The sequence below is a fragment of the Medicago sativa genome, chromosome 3, assembly GCF_051527215.1.
Source record: "Medicago sativa cultivar Bolivia chromosome 3, Bolivia_mono, whole genome shotgun sequence".
Taxonomy (NCBI): domain Eukaryota; kingdom Viridiplantae; phylum Streptophyta; class Magnoliopsida; order Fabales; family Fabaceae; genus Medicago; species Medicago sativa.
Window position 1 is genome coordinate 27,122,391 of NC_140751.1, and position 17,024 is coordinate 27,139,414.

General features: G+C 30.2%; 2 protein-coding genes and 1 pseudogene across 2 annotated transcripts; 1 reads left to right on the plus strand and 2 right to left on the minus strand.

Moving 5' to 3' along the window:
• The first annotated feature begins 6,813 nt into the window (after nucleotides 1–6,813).
• On the plus strand, nucleotides 6,814–7,697 carry LOC146936815 (defensin-like protein 1). The gene is made up of 2 exons (XM_085757744.1): nucleotides 6,814–6,898; nucleotides 7,421–7,697. The coding sequence occupies exons 1-2, from the start codon at nucleotides 6,835–6,837 to the stop codon at nucleotides 7,597–7,599; spliced, it is 243 nt and encodes an 80-aa protein (XP_085613870.1). The 5' UTR covers nucleotides 6,814–6,834; the 3' UTR covers nucleotides 7,600–7,697.
• Nucleotides 7,698–10,238: 2,541 nt separating this feature from the next.
• Nucleotides 10,239–13,574, minus strand: LOC146936816 (putative protein phosphatase 2C 43; annotated as a pseudogene).
• A 513-nt stretch (nucleotides 13,575–14,087) lies between these two features.
• LOC146936817 (putative F-box protein At3g21120) lies at nucleotides 14,088–16,383 on the minus strand. Its single transcript, XM_085751421.1, has 2 exons — nucleotides 16,228–16,383; nucleotides 14,088–15,645 (listed from the first exon to the last, which is right to left on the minus strand). Exon 2 carries the CDS (start codon nucleotides 15,643–15,645, stop codon nucleotides 14,296–14,298), a length of 1,350 nt encoding a protein of 449 aa, XP_085607547.1. The 5' UTR covers nucleotides 16,228–16,383; the 3' UTR covers nucleotides 14,088–14,295.
• Nucleotides 16,384–17,024: the final 641 nt, after the last annotated feature.

A 17,024-nucleotide genomic window follows, 5' to 3' on the forward strand; every position in this document is an offset into this window, starting at 1 on the left:
AACAATTTTCTTATAGCTCATAACATAAAGATTTTCTTCCGCATATATAATGAAATAAAATCTGCATCAGACGTGGTGCACACAGTGGCGGATTAAATTGTCGGGGGTGCCAAACTTTTGTGGAATATATAATATATGGTTTCAAAAATTAACAATTATTGATAACTGGCCTGGTGGTATAGATTGCCTGGAAACAGCAAGGGAACGTGGGTTCGAATCCCCTCAAAAGCATGCTTTTTTTTTAGATACAATATCTAAAAAAGAAGAGAAATGCGTAAAATGAAGAGTATGGAGTGTTGAACCCGCGACCTTTCAGCAACTTATGGCACCCCCGTTCCACTGCAACCGCGAAATTTTACTGATATTATTACTGATAATATACTATATAAGGAAATACTAGGGGATGCCATGGCCCCCGCCGGCCACCAAAGAGATCCGCCACTGGGTGCACATATTTATCGAATTTTTGCTTATAAAAGATTTCTTTTTTTTTAATAAACATTACATTAATATTATGTGTGCTATGCAACTTTTGATTTTGACTACCACTATTGTCGGCTCAACCGTCTTCAGTGTATGTACACAATACCTTAGCTTGTTTTTTTTCCTGTTTCGTTTGGTTTTTCTAGTTGTATCTATAACTATGTAAACTCTTGTAAGTCCGCTTCTGGTACGCGACTTATTCACTTTTTTAATATATTCCATTTTGTCTTTTTTTATTAAAGAGTCATAATTTTCATTTAATGTTTTTAAATATTTAACAACATTATCAATGTAATTTTTTTCACATAATTACTAGTTACAAACCCGTGCTTCGCACGGGATAAATTACCTTTTTTCCGAAAAAATTTGTTCTAGAAAAATAGATTATTACAGGCAAACATAGATTCCTTAATATGCTTAAAAGAAAATTGATCTCAAACATATATATTACAGGCATATAAGAATATGGCAGTTGCTTTCAAATTGTTCATTTAGCTGCATATTAAAAACAAAGATATATTACAGGCATATAAGAATATGGCAGTTGCTTTCAAATTGTTCATTTAGCAGCATATTAAAAACAAAGATACATAAACATAGAAGTTGGATGCTAAACTAAAATCCTAAAGTTTTGACATATAAGGATTCATAGATGTTTAATGCTAAAGAATGTAGTGCTAACAGTTCTAGCAATTAAGTGAGTGATGAGACAGTACTTTGGTAAAGATTCATAGGATGTTTTCTATTCCATCTTTGGGGAGTTTCCACGTAGTAGAACCTCGTCAAGGAATATAAGGTTTTCATGAGGCTGATCTTGAGCCGCCATCCAGGCTGGAATATATATAACACTGAGAGCATCATAATAGAAGCAAATCCATGAGATGCCTTTACGGAATCAAACAACTACAATAAATACCAACAAACGGGACCAAACACACCTTCTCGGTCTTTAACAACCTTAACAAAATTTTAAAATTTGTATCAACGGCTATTTGACGCATGTTTAATATTTATTTTTAACTTATTATTGTGACAACTCCTCCCATGTATAATGTATGTTTTTAATTTTAATTAGCGATAACTTATCCCGTGTTTAATAATTATTGTCTGTTTTTTCTAACGCCAACTCTTCCTGTGCATAATTGTTATTTTAAAATTTATATCAGCGACAACTTATCCCATATTTTATAATTATTTTTAAATTTTTATCTGGTACAACTTGTCCCATGTATAATATTATATTATTTTAAACATTGTATCAACGACAATTTGTACTGTGTTTAATAATTTTTTTTTGGATTTTTAGTAACGAAAAATTCTTTGGTGTATGATAATTATTTTAAATTTTGAATCAGCGACAACTTGGCCCGTGTTTAAAAGTATATTTTCAATTTTTTATCAAGAATAACTTGTCTCCATGTATAATAATTATTTCAAAAAAATTATCATTGACAACTTGTCCCGTGTTTAATAAATTAATTATTATTTTAAAATTTATATCAACAACTTGTCTTTTTTTAATAATTATTTTTAAAATATTTTCATAAATAACTTGTCTCGTATATAATATTTATTTTGAACTTTGTATTAGAGACAACTTATCCCGTGTATATTAAATTAATAACTATATTACATTTTGTATTGGTGGCTACTTGGGCCATGTTTAATAGTAATTTTAAAGTTTGTATCAACGACAACTTGTCTCATATATGCGAGTTTAAGCAATAATAAGGGAGATGAAGACTTGGAAAAAAAAATTCTTTTTAGCAATGATAATTTGCCTTTTGTATAACAATTAATTTATAATTTGTATGAATGACAAGTTGTCTTATGCATAATAACTATTATGAAATTTGTATCAGTGATGACTTTTCCCGTGTATAATTATAATTTTAAAATATAAACAATGAAAAAAATTAAATTTTTAATAGTCTTAATCTCATGTACCTGAATGAGAATGTTTTATAAATTGAATTTTTAATTTTACCATTAATTTCTTAGCCCTTCAATTGAATTTAAATTTGTTTAAATTTATATTTTAATTTTACCATTAATTTTTTAATTTTTAATTTTAAATTTGTTTAACGTATCTTGTAAAAAAATTGTTCCAAAAAAAATGAGTAAATTAAGGAACATTGCACAAACATTATAAATATTTCACAGAACAAATAGTTTCTATTGTAAATTGAATTAGAAATTTAAATTCCATGGAAATAAAACACAATAATAACAAAAAGTATACCTAAATTTAATCAAAAAGAAACAAATCTTACCATCGGCCAATAAAATCAAAACAAAAACAAAACATAAACATGAGAATAAGCAGAGTGTAGGAATAACCATTCTAGAGCAGAAATTAAGCAATTAAAGGATAAACCATACAGCAAGAATTCTCCAGAAAATTAATCACCAAATGCCTCCAAGGTTAAATAGCCTTTGGGAAATACATTAACATAAACATCTTCCTGACGTTGCATCAGAAGATGCCCACTCCCTTAGGCCAAGCAGATATGCTCTGAAAGCTCAGCTTTGTACAAACTAACTCAAATATGTATCCTAAGTACTTAATTGATAGTTAAAAAAAAAAAAATTGGTGAGGAAGCACTCAACCCAGCAACACTAAAAAAATTATATGCATTAGCGTAACAGGAAAACAGACAGACGGACATAAAATATTACTCTAAACGTTAGAGGTTGAAGAAAGAAAATAAAAATATTTGGGATCATTAAATGACAGCGTGAATAAAAATATTTATGAGGATGTGATGATTAAACGATATTAAAATTAAATATATAAGTGATAAAAAGATAATAAAATTTCTTTGAAAAAAAGATAATAAAATTAAATGGAATCTCTTTAAAAATGTAAATGGAGCGGTTAAAAAAAATTAAAGTTAAATGGAAGGAAAAACATATTGAAATATAATATTAAAAAATAAAAGAAAAGGTTCCCAGCGTGAGTTGAAAATAGGTGCTCGTGAAATAAGTTGTCGAGAAGTAGTTTTTTAAAGTAACATTCAATAGCTTTTGGCAAAAGCTCATTCCATTTAATTTTATGCGTTCAATAAAATTACTTCTTTTAGTAAGTACTTAATTGATACTGTGTCTGGCCTAACTTCTCCTTAAAAATGTAGAGAAGTTGGAAAAAAGCTGGGGTCAAACGATACTTTAATATCCCACAACGGCAATGTAGAAACAACTGAATTTGGGAAAAAAAATTAAAAAATAGTTAAAAACATAAAAACTGGAAAATAGTTAAAAGTTATTAAAAATATAAAAGTTATAAAATAATTAAAAAAATTAGTTAGGGGTAAAATGGTAAATTGAAAATAAAAAATGAGGGGCAAAATGGTAAATTCATGGGACATTAATTTTCTTATTAGTATATAGACAACAATGTTAAACAACCGATACATTTTTACTAAATAGAATAATCTTTCGTGAGACTTAAGTATAAATTATGCCACTAACAATGGATTAGTCCAAATGTAAAGGGACTTGGTCCCCTTAAGCATGTGGTCTGGGGTTCGATTCATTCCTCATGCACATGAAAATAATATGGTAGGAAGAGGATAACCTACCTTGTACATCCTACAAATTTCTTAACTGAGATTATCATTGCTAAGTGGTGGTAGAAACTTCGAACCATGATATCATGGTAACGAAAAAGAAAGTATATTCCTTCAAAAAAAAGAAAGGAAGTATAAATCATGTAAAAAAACTCATAAATGCTTCAAATCATTCTATATATGCCCGCTTAATATCAGATTTAAGTTTTTCATAATTCATTAAATACACCATTTGGCAAATTCATTACGTTTAATAAAATCCTCTAAAAAAAATCATTCTCGTTTAATTTAAAATTCATTACTCATATTAATTATTTATATTAAGCACATCAATTACATTAACAAAATTTATTTTTGTTTAATTTAAAATTAAATTTCAAAATCTCCTATCACCAATATCTGTAAATTAAATTAAATTAAATTAAATTAATTACATTCAATTAATAAAAATATACAAGTTTTATTCCAAGACCTCTTAGTGCTCATCAGAAATTTAATCCATATCTATGCGAGCTTACCTTAGTTGATAGAGATAATGCATAATATATGCAATGTTTGGGGTTCGAATCCCGGACACACACAAAAAATTTTAATCCACCAATATTTCAGTTTCTCATGAAATAAAAACCTATAGTTAATTCAAAACATAAACGATTAATTCAAAACATAAATGATTGCATTACCTACATTTATTTGTCAAGTAATTTAGTGACTAAAAATTCGCCTTTTAACACAAATATATGAGGTGTCCGGGGTTCAAACCTAACCCCCTGCATATACACAATATTCATAATATCTGAGCTAAGCTCCCTAAGAACACATTACCTACATTTTGTTTTGTTTTAGTGGAACATTTAATATCAACAAAATTAACAAATTCGTCTCAGAGCACAACACATGACATGTACAAAGTTTTTATTTATTTTTTGACACAATGAATGTGCAAAGTTAATCATCAATCAATTACCAAATAGAACTATAGGGAAGTCTTTCTTTTAAGGAATTATAGGGAAGTTAACAAGTTATAAGTTACCTCCATTTCTTTTTTGCTAATAATGATCAATTACCTTTATATTATGCATAAATTTCAAAAGTAGAAAAATCATGAATCAATTTTAGCATGATTCATAAATCATTACGTACAAATGGGAAGAAAAAAAAAAAAAACTGACTATCCAATCTATACACGTTCAAAATATACGACATTCTATAGTTTTGATCTTTTAAGTTATTTTAAGTTTCACTTTAGTCTTTTAAATTTTTATTGTTTTATTATTGTCCCTTAACTTGTGAACGTTAAACACTTTGGTCCCTTAATTTTTTTAGGTTCTATTTTCCTCTCTTAATGGGAAAAGAACATAAGGCACAAATTTGTTAGCTTTTATAATTTAAGAGACCAAAATGAAAAGAAAAAAAATTAAGAGACAAAAATGAAACGAAAAAAACATAAGAGACCAAAGTGTCTATGGTTTATAAACAAAACAAAAAAATTATGGGACCCAAGTAAAATCTAAAACTATCCTATGGTTTAACATAGAATAAACCTTACAAATTTAAAAATACAAACTTTATCAAACTATTTAGGTATCAATGGAGGTCTACAAGACAACCTCAAAAAAATAAAACATAAAAACTCTAATTATAAAAGGAAATTTAAAAAATGATTAAAATAAGAGATATATCACAATAAATGATATTTAAGATATTATTAATTTTTTTTTAAATATTGATTATCAACCAGCTATCTCAATGGCAACAAAACTTAATTCTATAAAAATTAATTCAAATAACCTAAAACCTATATCATATTCTAAAAAAAAAAAGAAAGTTAAATCTCATAAACAATCGAAAAATTAAAAAAGGGAAATACTTTTTACTACGAATCACAAAAAACGAAACCTACGAATAACACTAGCACCACATGTTTTCCACAAAATCCGCTTTTTGTGTGTTTCTTTTTTTATATTAAAATAAAATTTGTGATAGCAAATTTACACTTGATCGTGGTATTCGTGGAATTGCATTTCGTGGGAAATAGCATTCCTCATTAAAAAATAGTTTGATTTCCATCTAACGTAGCACTTAAAAAGGTAAATATATACAAACTATTTTATGGTGAAAATAATATCATTATTAACTTGATAAATATATTAATTGATAAAAAAATATTAAATTAACAAAATAAAATTCACAATAAAAATATTTAAATGATATAACTGGTAAAAAGTTATACCATTTGGAGTGAACGATGAGTGAATTGGTTAAAAGCGACGTGGTATTGTTGGCATCACTAAAAATCACATTTTATATTCATCATCGGAAATCACGTATTCAAAACTTTCTCTAGCACGAGAAGAGCTTGGTAACACAAGCTTTTGACCTAAGAGCATTAAGATGTTTGAAAAAGTTCCTTTGATGTGTGCCAAAAAACTTTCTCTAGCACAAGATAATTCAAATTAATATATATTTACACTTATTTATATAATTTTTTTTAAGAAATAAAAAAGTTGTAATTGTAGATGAATATAATATAAATTTTAAACACATGCAAAATAAAAACTACATCAACATTATCGTATAATTCCAATAAAAAAAAATTCATACTAAAATAAAAATATTATCATGTTATTCGCATGCGCACCGGAGGACAAGGGAGCATTTATTATCATCAATTATGTCTTTATAGAAAGAAAAAAAAAATTCTATTACCCTATTTAAGACAAACTAGCTCCATTTGCATTTCACTTCAACGGTTCAACAAGTTTCAACTAGTCTCTCCTATATGGCTCGTTCAATCTCTTTAGTTTGCACCATCTTTGTCTTCCTTTTCCTTCTAGTATCCACAGGTGGGTGCTTCTTTATGTGTAAATACGTTAATAGTACCATTCTTATATTTTTTTCCCGATCACAATTAACTAGTTAGTTGCTTTTTTTTTTTTTTTTTTTTTTTTTTTTTTTTTTAAAGGAACTAGTTAGTTGCTACTTGCTATGAAACACTTTATATGTTTGTGTTTAGTATTTATTCAATATATATAATTTTCCCCTCAATTTATATGGTATATCTAAATTATAATTGATATTTCATGCGGTCACCGATCACCACCCACCATATCGATGCATTGAATCATGATCGTACGGTCCATATTTTAGTGTATAATTTGTATTTTTAATATAAAAATAAAGCTTTAAATCTGATATATTCGATCTTCTTCTATTGGACATCGATATTGTGACCGCATGAATTCATGAGATCTTTAACTTCATATAATTCATTCCTAAATCATAGTGTGATTTGATTACAATATATTTTTATTCTTTAACTTTTTTTTTTTAATTTTATTATGTTGTTGATTTTGTGATATGGACAGAGATGCAGCCAATTATAGTGGAAGAGCCAGAGGCAAGGACTTGTGATTCTCAAAGTCATAGCTTCAAAGGAGTATGTTGGATTAAACACAATTGTGCTAATGTGTGCAAAACAGAGGGTTTCACTGGAGGACATTGTCATGGCTTCCGTCGCAAATGTTTTTGCTCTAAACCTTGTTAAAAAAAATGAGAATATTGTATGGGAGATGATGCTTCCATCACCTTTTGTAATTCTGTTTAATTTGCAATAATACGGATGGATGCCATTAATTTCTATAATGTGTTTTTTTGTTTGTCTTATTTTATTTTATTTTTCCAAAACTTGTTTTTCTTCTTTTACTGCATTTGTCATTTTTTATTGAAATATAAACAAAATAGGACCAAAAAATTATACGTTTTGGTCTAAATTTCATACCAAATACATTTGACTTTCTAGATCATTTTCCATTATGTGTTACTTTGTTACTAACGGAGTATAGATTACTCCATTGCATAAGTAGAAGAGAGTGAAATGAATGAAAGAAAGATTGTGGTTCGAGTTCCACTCTAATCGTTATTAAAGAATATAATGTGAAATGAATGAAAGATTGTGGCCAACAAACTTATGATTAGATGCTTTTACATTCTAATTTTTGCTTAAAAAAATCAAAGGATATAATTTGATATAAATTTATATAATATTTAAATAAATAATTTTACTCAAGTGGTTAGTAAAATTAAGAAAAATTCAATTTCAAATTCTAGTTGGAACAAATTAAATTAATTATTTTAATTATTTATGAGCGATTTTGCTCCCCTTTCTCTTCCCTCATAAAAATGGAATCAAACACAAAAAATTTAAAATACTCACTCTCCTCCTGTCAAAAAATCCGAACCAAATAGACTCTTAAAGTTACCAAATCTCAAAGGGTAAAAAATCCATTTTCTTTAGAGTAAAAAATAGAATCTATTTCCTGTACTTTTGTGCATCAATATTTAAAATAGAAAATTGTAGTTGTGTCCACCAATTTTAACATTGATCATTATATGTAATTCACCAATAAAAACTTAATTAGTATACTCTATTAGTTCATCTAACGATGTGTTGTCACATTAATTAATGACTATGAAAACACATGAGTTGTCATATCTATTAATTGATATTGCAGTATATCTTTGAACGTAAGTGTAAAATAATTGTGCATTTTTTTTGGTAGTGGAAATAACTGTGCACTGACAAAGCACACAATTTTTTTTTTACAAAAACAAAACATACTACTTAAACTCTAGTTTTTTTTTTTGACAAAAATTAAACTCTAGTTATAATGTCATTTTGTTATACTAATTCTTAAAGTATTTTAACTAATATTCACGTGATATGATATAATTAAATGGTTTTGTAAAATACTTTATAACATCAATGCATATCAATTTTTTTTTTATAAGTCAGGTGAAATGATAAGCATGAAGAGGAGGCAATGATGTCCCAAATAGGTTGACACCTCGAAGAACCTCCATCTTATGCTACCAATCTCAAAATTTTATTAAAAAAAGGGAAAAATATATACAAGAGGGGGACTAGACCGAAACCATCAACATAAGAAAGAAAAACAAAGAAAATCAACAGAGTAAGGGAATCCGTAAGTAAGCAGACCACATATATCTCTAAAAAAGTCAAAGTGTGAAACAGGTGGTAACTCAATCAACGAAATGGAGCCATGCACAATCCTCTTTGCTTAAGATATACGAACAATATATCAAGAAAAACTCTCCCTTGGCTATGCTCTCCAAAGAAACTAAGTAACACCTTTTTTGAACTATGCTACCTGAATCTAATACTTTCTCTCCAATCCCATCGAAAGACATTAGATATGTGCTAGACCACCTTGCAAGGAACCATATAATTGACTCCATAAGCCGGGGACTAAAAACTGATGCTCTAATTTATGGATTTAGGCACTGCTCAGCAAATTTTATGATTGTGCTGGAAAGTAAAATAACAGGATGTTTATCTGCTTCCACAGAATTAACAACAAATTGAGTTTGTATGGCATTAGGAACCAGTGGCATTTCCCACTCCCCTTCATCTCTAGCATTCCAATATAGGGCAAATCATTGAGGCATCGGAGACGTAAATATGGAATACATTTTATCAATGTTTTCCTCTTCCCTCATTTTGAAAATTTCAAATTTTCTTACGCCATTGTCTATTCTTGTTTCTTTTACATGGTTTGTTCCTTCATAATAAATTTTTAATGTATCCCAAACACTTTTTGCAGTATCGCGTTCATCTGTTCTTTCACTTTCTTTCATGCTTAGTGCACATGATAGAAAGAGTTGAGCTTTAGAGTTTAGGAGTACCTTCTTTTTATCTTCATCCATGAGGCCTCATGTTTGATAGTCATGGTTATTGTAATAGCATCGGTGGTTTGTGGTATACAAAGTTTCCTTCAATGACAACGTTCCACATGTCTATATCTTGAGACTTTATGAATAGTTGCATTTTTCCTTTCTAGAAGTAGTAGTTTTTTCCCTCAAAAAATGGAGGCCACCTTCTGGTATGTACTTTTCTCTTGACATTGCTTCTTCCTAAATCTTTTCCTCTAGCATGTGTTAAGTGCTTTACTTATCTTTTCCTCAATTATGATATTTTTATTGTCCTTTCATTGTTAAATCGCGGGTAATGAGTGCGGGTATGAACACTTAGGTACCCATATGGTATGGGGTACCCATAGGGTACAAGCTTGGGTACGGGTATTTCTTACAAACGCGGGTATGGGAAGGGCACTGTAGTACTCTTCCCATTGGGTACCCATTACCATCCCTAATTGAATATAATAGTTAAGTGGTAGTATTGCTCTCTGGTTCTATTGATAGCACACCTCTAATAAAAGATTCAGGAACTTTTTTAAAAGTTGGAAACGATTCGTGCAGCGTAAATTCAAGCATTTTCAAATATGCATCACCAATAGTTCTACTAACCTAATAAATATACAAGAAAACATTATAACAGTCATAAACCAATATCAAATGAAACAATAACTCTATCAATATCGATTTAAAGAAAAACAAAAAATACCTTAATAACACGCAACGATCCATCAATACTCATCACCAATAGTTCTTCTGTAATAGCTTGAACATTAATTCTATGATCTCTTGTCAACTGCTCAGCATGGATTTTGTTATTAACCATAGTACCAATTACAGCACGCGAATCTCCAAGATTCGCAACATGTAGCATCCCTTTCTACGTAATTCCAGCAAGACAGCATGAACCAACATATCCAAGAATTGGCTCTACAATATAATTCGTTTTTACAAAATCCAAAAAACCCTCTTCAGTAGCAAAAACAGCATTCCTCAGGGTAGCTTCAGTTATACCATTCTCATTATCTTTAGCATGCCCTATAATGTAACCACATAACATATAATAAATTATCATTAATTCTTAAACCAAGAAACACAGTTCAAATAATAATAAAAGGTAATAAACTTTTTGATTAAAGAAAGATACTGACTCAATAGATTTTTGAAGAGGTGTTCACAGATGAACTGGGAAGCTTTGATGCCACAATGGCCGTCATAAATTCCAAGAAAGAGCTAGTGCATTTCTAGAGGCAACTTCAACTTGGCTTCGATCTTGCATAGTTGTATTGGCTTGAACAACAGCACTGGAAAATTCTCCATAGCAATGCCTTTTGAGATTAATCGAAGTTGCGAGTCGAATAAAGCAAAGTTGTCATTCTTTCTGTTCCTGCATAGATTAACTATATTTTCAAGCAAAGGATGATCTTTGAAGGAGAAGGAAATGTGAGAAAAGAGAGTGATTTTGATTGTGAGTGAGAGAGTGATGATTTGTGAATGTGATTGAATGAATAAATGAGTCTTCTATGTATTTATAACAGAAAACTGAATAGTCTCAACAGAAACCTAACTGAATTTAACTAACTTTATCATTGCAATATTATGAATTGGTGGGAAGAGGAAAATTGAAGGAAACGTTTGTTGACTATGTGATATATTTTTATTAAATATTTTTTTTGACAAATTTTGGGAAAAAAAATATTTTTTTAATAACTTCATCATAATTCATAATTGCACTTTTGGCCCCTCTAGTTTGCCTATTGTGCCATTTTGGTCCCCCTATTTTCTTTTGTGCTATTTTACCCCCTCACTTTTACCCTTTTTTTCTGATATGATGAATATGATATGATATCATAGTCCCTCACGTGCCTTGAATCAAAAGCAAGTTAGAATATGCCACTTCTATTGGAAAAAAAAAAAAAACAGGAAATGGCACATTATATATTTATAACAGTAAAAACAAATTACATTGTTTAAAGCAGAAATTACATTGTCATTTTTCATAAATATCGAATGATTTTCTCATTTTCAATCTCAATAAAAACATTCCTCTCTGTATATTTGTAACTAAATAATCATTTAACCATTGATCTCCCATGTGAATTAAACTTAGAAGAGGCATAGACCAATCTTAATTAAACTTACGAGGGGCATCTCCGAATCTTGTTAGTGGAAAATTAATCTCTTTTTGTTGATAAGGGCCTTTCTGAAAATAGTATCCCCTAATTTCTTTTCTATTACTTAGATGATAATATGAAATTTTTGGCATCAACCATTGATCACTAGGAAGCTTTTCCAAATCCAATACTAAAAATCTTTTTTTTTTCCTTCAAAAGTACACCCAGTTTTATACGTCAGATTCATCAAGTGCTTGAGGATTAGGAGCTGACGATTGCTCTGAACTTGTTTTTCTTTCATATACATAATAAATCAATGATGAATTAATTGCTTACATGAAAAAATCATTCCCTTGAGGCCATATAATAGATGTGTAGTTTTGACAATCTTTAGCACTAACTGGATTGTCCATGGCTATTGATTCATGCAAAGGAATTTAAGGGTTCAGAGCCATTTATGAGTACATAGAATCCACAACTTTACTAGCTGAAACCCATTTATGATTACTCCAAAATTTTAGTTTTTTTTAAGTTAAATAAGTTATACCATCATATGCACATTTTTTTTTTTAAACATAATCATTATGAAATTTGATAACTTTAGTGTAACAAAGTTGTCGACAGAAATTAAATCATAGTTTTTGCTGTAAATATTTATACATGAATTTGAGAAAAGAAGAATGCTAACTAGAACAAATTCTTGTTAAAACACTATACAACATTTCAGAATACTTTTGAACTTTCATTTCCAAAATAAAGCAGAACCATACAAGTTTGTTTGCTACATATCAGACATAATCCTTTGTGTCACAAACTCCAGAACACCTATTAAAATTTCATGATACGTACAACTGAGGAAAAATCAATGCAACAAAGAAAATTTGTTGCAGTGAAAAGAAAACATTCAACAAGTAAAGTTAACAGATCTCAATGGTTGAAGGAAGTTATAAAAGCTCACATTCTAAACTTTTTTTTAAGGTCTATTAGGTGAAAACCGCTGTTTGAGATTCTACCAATTGCTCTGAGCCCGAGAACTCTCGCCCTCAAGGGTTTGAGGGTTCAGAGCCAGAGGAGTCCGAGGGCCCTGAGAGCTAGATGCATGTGATGAACCTGATTCAAACTGGATAATATCCTTCAGACTCCGATGCCTCAATGACTGCAGCCTTGAAGTGGTTAATCCAGATCGTGCAAAATCTGATTGTACAGGCGTGTCAGATGAGCCTCTGTAGGACAAATTAAGTACAGGCTGCCTTGGAAACGACGTTTTGTCCAAGAACACCACAATCACACTTATATCATCAGGAAAAGACCTCCGGCTCACATTGTTGCATCCCGGAGGTGCGGCCTGAATCTTCCTATAGGTAACCTTTCTTCTTTTAGCAGCTACCGCTAGAGCGGTACTCAGAAGCCTTTTCGCAATTCCCTGCAAAATCCACCACAGAATAATTAAATTAAAAGCCTGCAAATATAACTGTAAAGACTCAAATTGTCGTCAATCAAAAAACACGAAGACTTATTTTCATTTTCTAAAGGCTAAATAAGTCTTCGTGTTTCTTCTCAATGTGAAAGGAAAAATCAAGAAAAGAACAAGTCAATAAGTCGATCTCCCGAGAGGGTCTTCGTCGAATAAAGCAAAGTTGTCATTCCTCATGTTCCTGTATAGATTAACTATATTTTCAAGCCAAGAATGCATTTTTGAAGGAAAAGGAAATGTGATTGGAAGAGAAAAATAGAGTGATCTTGATTGTGAATGATGATTTAAAGTATGAAAAATTGTGAATGTGATTGAATGAATGAATATTCTATGTATATATGTATGTGTGTATATATCAACTAACAACAGAAACCTAACAGAATTTAACTAACTTTGTCATTGCAATATTATGAATTGGCGGGAAAAGGAAAATTGAAGGAAACGTTTCTTGACTATGTGATATATTGACTGCATGTATCATTGATGTTGTTGACCACACATTTCTACATAAGATGATTTGATTGAAGGGAATGATTTAACATAACTTTTATGTTATTATAGGGTATGAAAGTTTTGGACCTTAATTTTTCTTCCTTCATTTTCTTTAATTTCTAATTCTTTTTTTAGAAACTCCGCTCATCCGAAAAAAACTTAAGTACAAAGTTAAGCATAGTTGCATAGATATTTCGAGTAGAATGTAATGAAGTTCAGATGAAGATATGCAAAAGATCATTCTAACATAAAATTGGAGGTGATAAGTATATACAAAAGATCATTCTAACAATTGAAATTGAAACATATAACCATATAAGTTTTCAGATAGAGTGACTGAGAGTAAACCTTCAAAATAAAATTGATAAAGCAAAATTCTTAATATCGAAGATATGGGCATTTGACAAGCCACCATTTTGTGTACTGGGCTAAATCCTAATAGACATAATCATATATATTGTGGGTGAAAACAAGAAGAAAAGTTTGTATATATTCCTCCAATTGGAAGAAGGCTTTCTTTGTGGAATAATATCTTGCAATAGAATCTTTCTGTTGTGACACCAATCTCATCGATCATCCCGGTACTTAAATCAAACCAAGCTAGTTCACCGTCTTTTTTTCTGAAGAGTATATTGCTCTTCTTCCCAGCTCCAATAAGATGATCGAGGCAAGGTAAGGGACCAACAACGAAGTGCTTAGTCCATGATTCCTTTACACCGAGTTCACCCAAAACTGAAACGTAAATTGTTGATGTCTCTGTATAATGTAACATAAAAGCAACAGATCCGTTTAATAACATCAAGTGTCTCTGGACCAAGTTAAAATCCAAACTGTCATCTACATAAGAGGGTATGGGTGTTGTAATAAAAGATTCCTTGCAGAAGTCAAACGACACCAAATACGTATTTGTTTCTGTTTTATCCCACCAATGAGACACTCCATTCAAGTACACTCGTTTACGAATCGAAAAAGAAGGAGTCATGTCGACATTAATTTTCTTCCAAGAGTTACTGTGTAGGCTATAGATCTCCCAAAATTGATCAGATGGCACACGATTAGGGTTAAATTTTGGAGAATATTTTGTGTAGCCAATCATCTTATAATCATCTTTAACATGATCATAACCGATTTGATAATGATCGGTCGAAACATACCAAGAAGGATTATTCTCAGGCAAAGGAATGAGTTTGAATTCGTTGGTAGTTGGATTCCACAATACAACTCTCGTTTCGCCGTAGAATTCAGCTTTTAGACAAAGAATACCATTAAAACTAAGGGGATGTAAAATTTCAAAACCATTATCATCCTCTTGAAATGGTCCGTCGTCGTCATCATCCTCCTCATCTGGATGAACATGTGGAACAAACCATCCTGGTACCAGTGGTCTTCTCAAAACTATAGGACAGACACACTGTTCCTTTTGAAGTCGATAGACATCCTCGGTCAAAGCCTTTGGCCAATCTAATTTGACTCTATTCTCAAACCTCTCACCAGAAAGAGAATACAAATAATAATAAATTTGGCGTATCTCTTGTGGGTCATCATCTTCTCTAAGATGTAGGAGAAGAGATGTATCATCATAATAAGAACATGGTCTTGTTAAAAGATAGTTGTGGTACATAGTCATGAAACAAGGGTTGTCAAATAAGAGGGACCAAGGTTTACGTACACATTCAAAACGCTTCAAAGATTTAAAAGGAAGTTTAGAGAGAATAGAGAAGACAATATCATCTGGTATATGATTGCTGCTAACCTGAACAACATTTGACGATGCGGTCAGAAGCGATGACATCTCCATCTGAAACAAAAGAAAGAAGAGAAAAGGGTTTGAGAAAGCGATGACACCTGCTACCACGTATGTTTCCTTATATATAATAATAATAATAATATCTTTTTTTTTTTGTTACAATATATATAATAATAATATAATTCGACTGATTTTATTTTTATATACACCCAATACTATATTATTTATATAAATAAAAATCATATCATCTTTTGTCAAAATAAAATAAAATCATATCACGTGACTGTATATTTGAGCTAATATTATTATACCAATATTTTTTTTTGGAAGGAAATAATATAATAACATCAATAATTTTTTTTTTTGAAATAATCAATAAATATTAAATACACTACTCATCTTTTTTTTTTTACAAAAGCAAAGTTAACTATTATCTTTAATCAACAAATGTTCAATACAAGAAGGATAATAATAAAAAAATACGGCGACTAGCCCAATAACAGACCGCCTTAGTTAAAGTATGAGCAATCATGTTCGTTTGTCTCTTGACAAACTTCACCTCGAAGTTTGAATGTAAAGATAACTTGATAAATAATACTGGAAACAATAGCATAGATTCTGAATCACCATGACCTGGAGACGATAGAGCTTGCACTACAGTAGCTGAGTCGGACTCGAAGACAACCCGGTCCCATCCGTTAACAGCTGAGTCGGACTCGAAGACAACCCGGTCCCATCCGTTAACATCAGCAAAGTGAATGGAATCGAGTAAGGTTACTGCCTCCCCCTCCAAAACTGTCATATTTGCAGAGGGAGAATACTCATATTATTTATAGAATTTTAACTCTTCATGAAATCATTATCATATTACCTCAACAAAAAAAAAAAAAAATTAAATCATCATTATATGTAACAAAATTTTATTTAAATTTGAAGATAAGAAACAAACTTTGTTTTTTTTTTTTTAATAAAAAACAAAACAGACTTTGTTTAAACAAAAAGAAACTTTAGTTTTCTAAATATGCAGCATTAATTAGTTTGATTGAAAAAGATAAGAGTAATTAACAAAGGGTATGATTGACAAAAGGAATGGAGAGAGTATTAAACTCTACCCGTCATATAATTTCATCCAACTCTTCATCAAACACATAACAGAAATACAAACTAGCTAGCACTTCTCACATTCAAGAAGAATGTGAGAAAGATAAAGGAAAGTTCTAGAAAGGAGACCGGCCAAACCCACAGAAAAATAGACTTGACAAGATCTAACAATTCCTTGAAAATTTGAGGACCAAAATGCAAAATTTGAAAAATTATAACAATGAAGAAATTTGAAATTCTCTAAATTTCACTTGAAAAAAATACTTCATAAATTTCCATCATTTTAAAAATTCTTCAAATTATCATCCAAACTATGGAATTCACCTCAA

Bases quoted from the DNA above. Each gene is read 5' to 3' on its own strand.
- LOC146936815 (XM_085757744.1), top strand. From the start codon at position 6,835: ATGGCTCGTTCAATCTCTTTAGTTTGCACCATCTTTGTCTTCCTTTTC. The intron at 6,899-7,420 runs GTGGGTGCTTCT...TGATATGGACAG, and splicing joins TTTCCTTCTAGTATCCACAG to AGATGCAGCCAATTATAGTG.
- LOC146936817 (XM_085751421.1), bottom strand. From the start codon at position 15,645: ATGGAGATGTCATCGCTTCTGACCGCATCGTCAAATGTTGTTCAGGTT.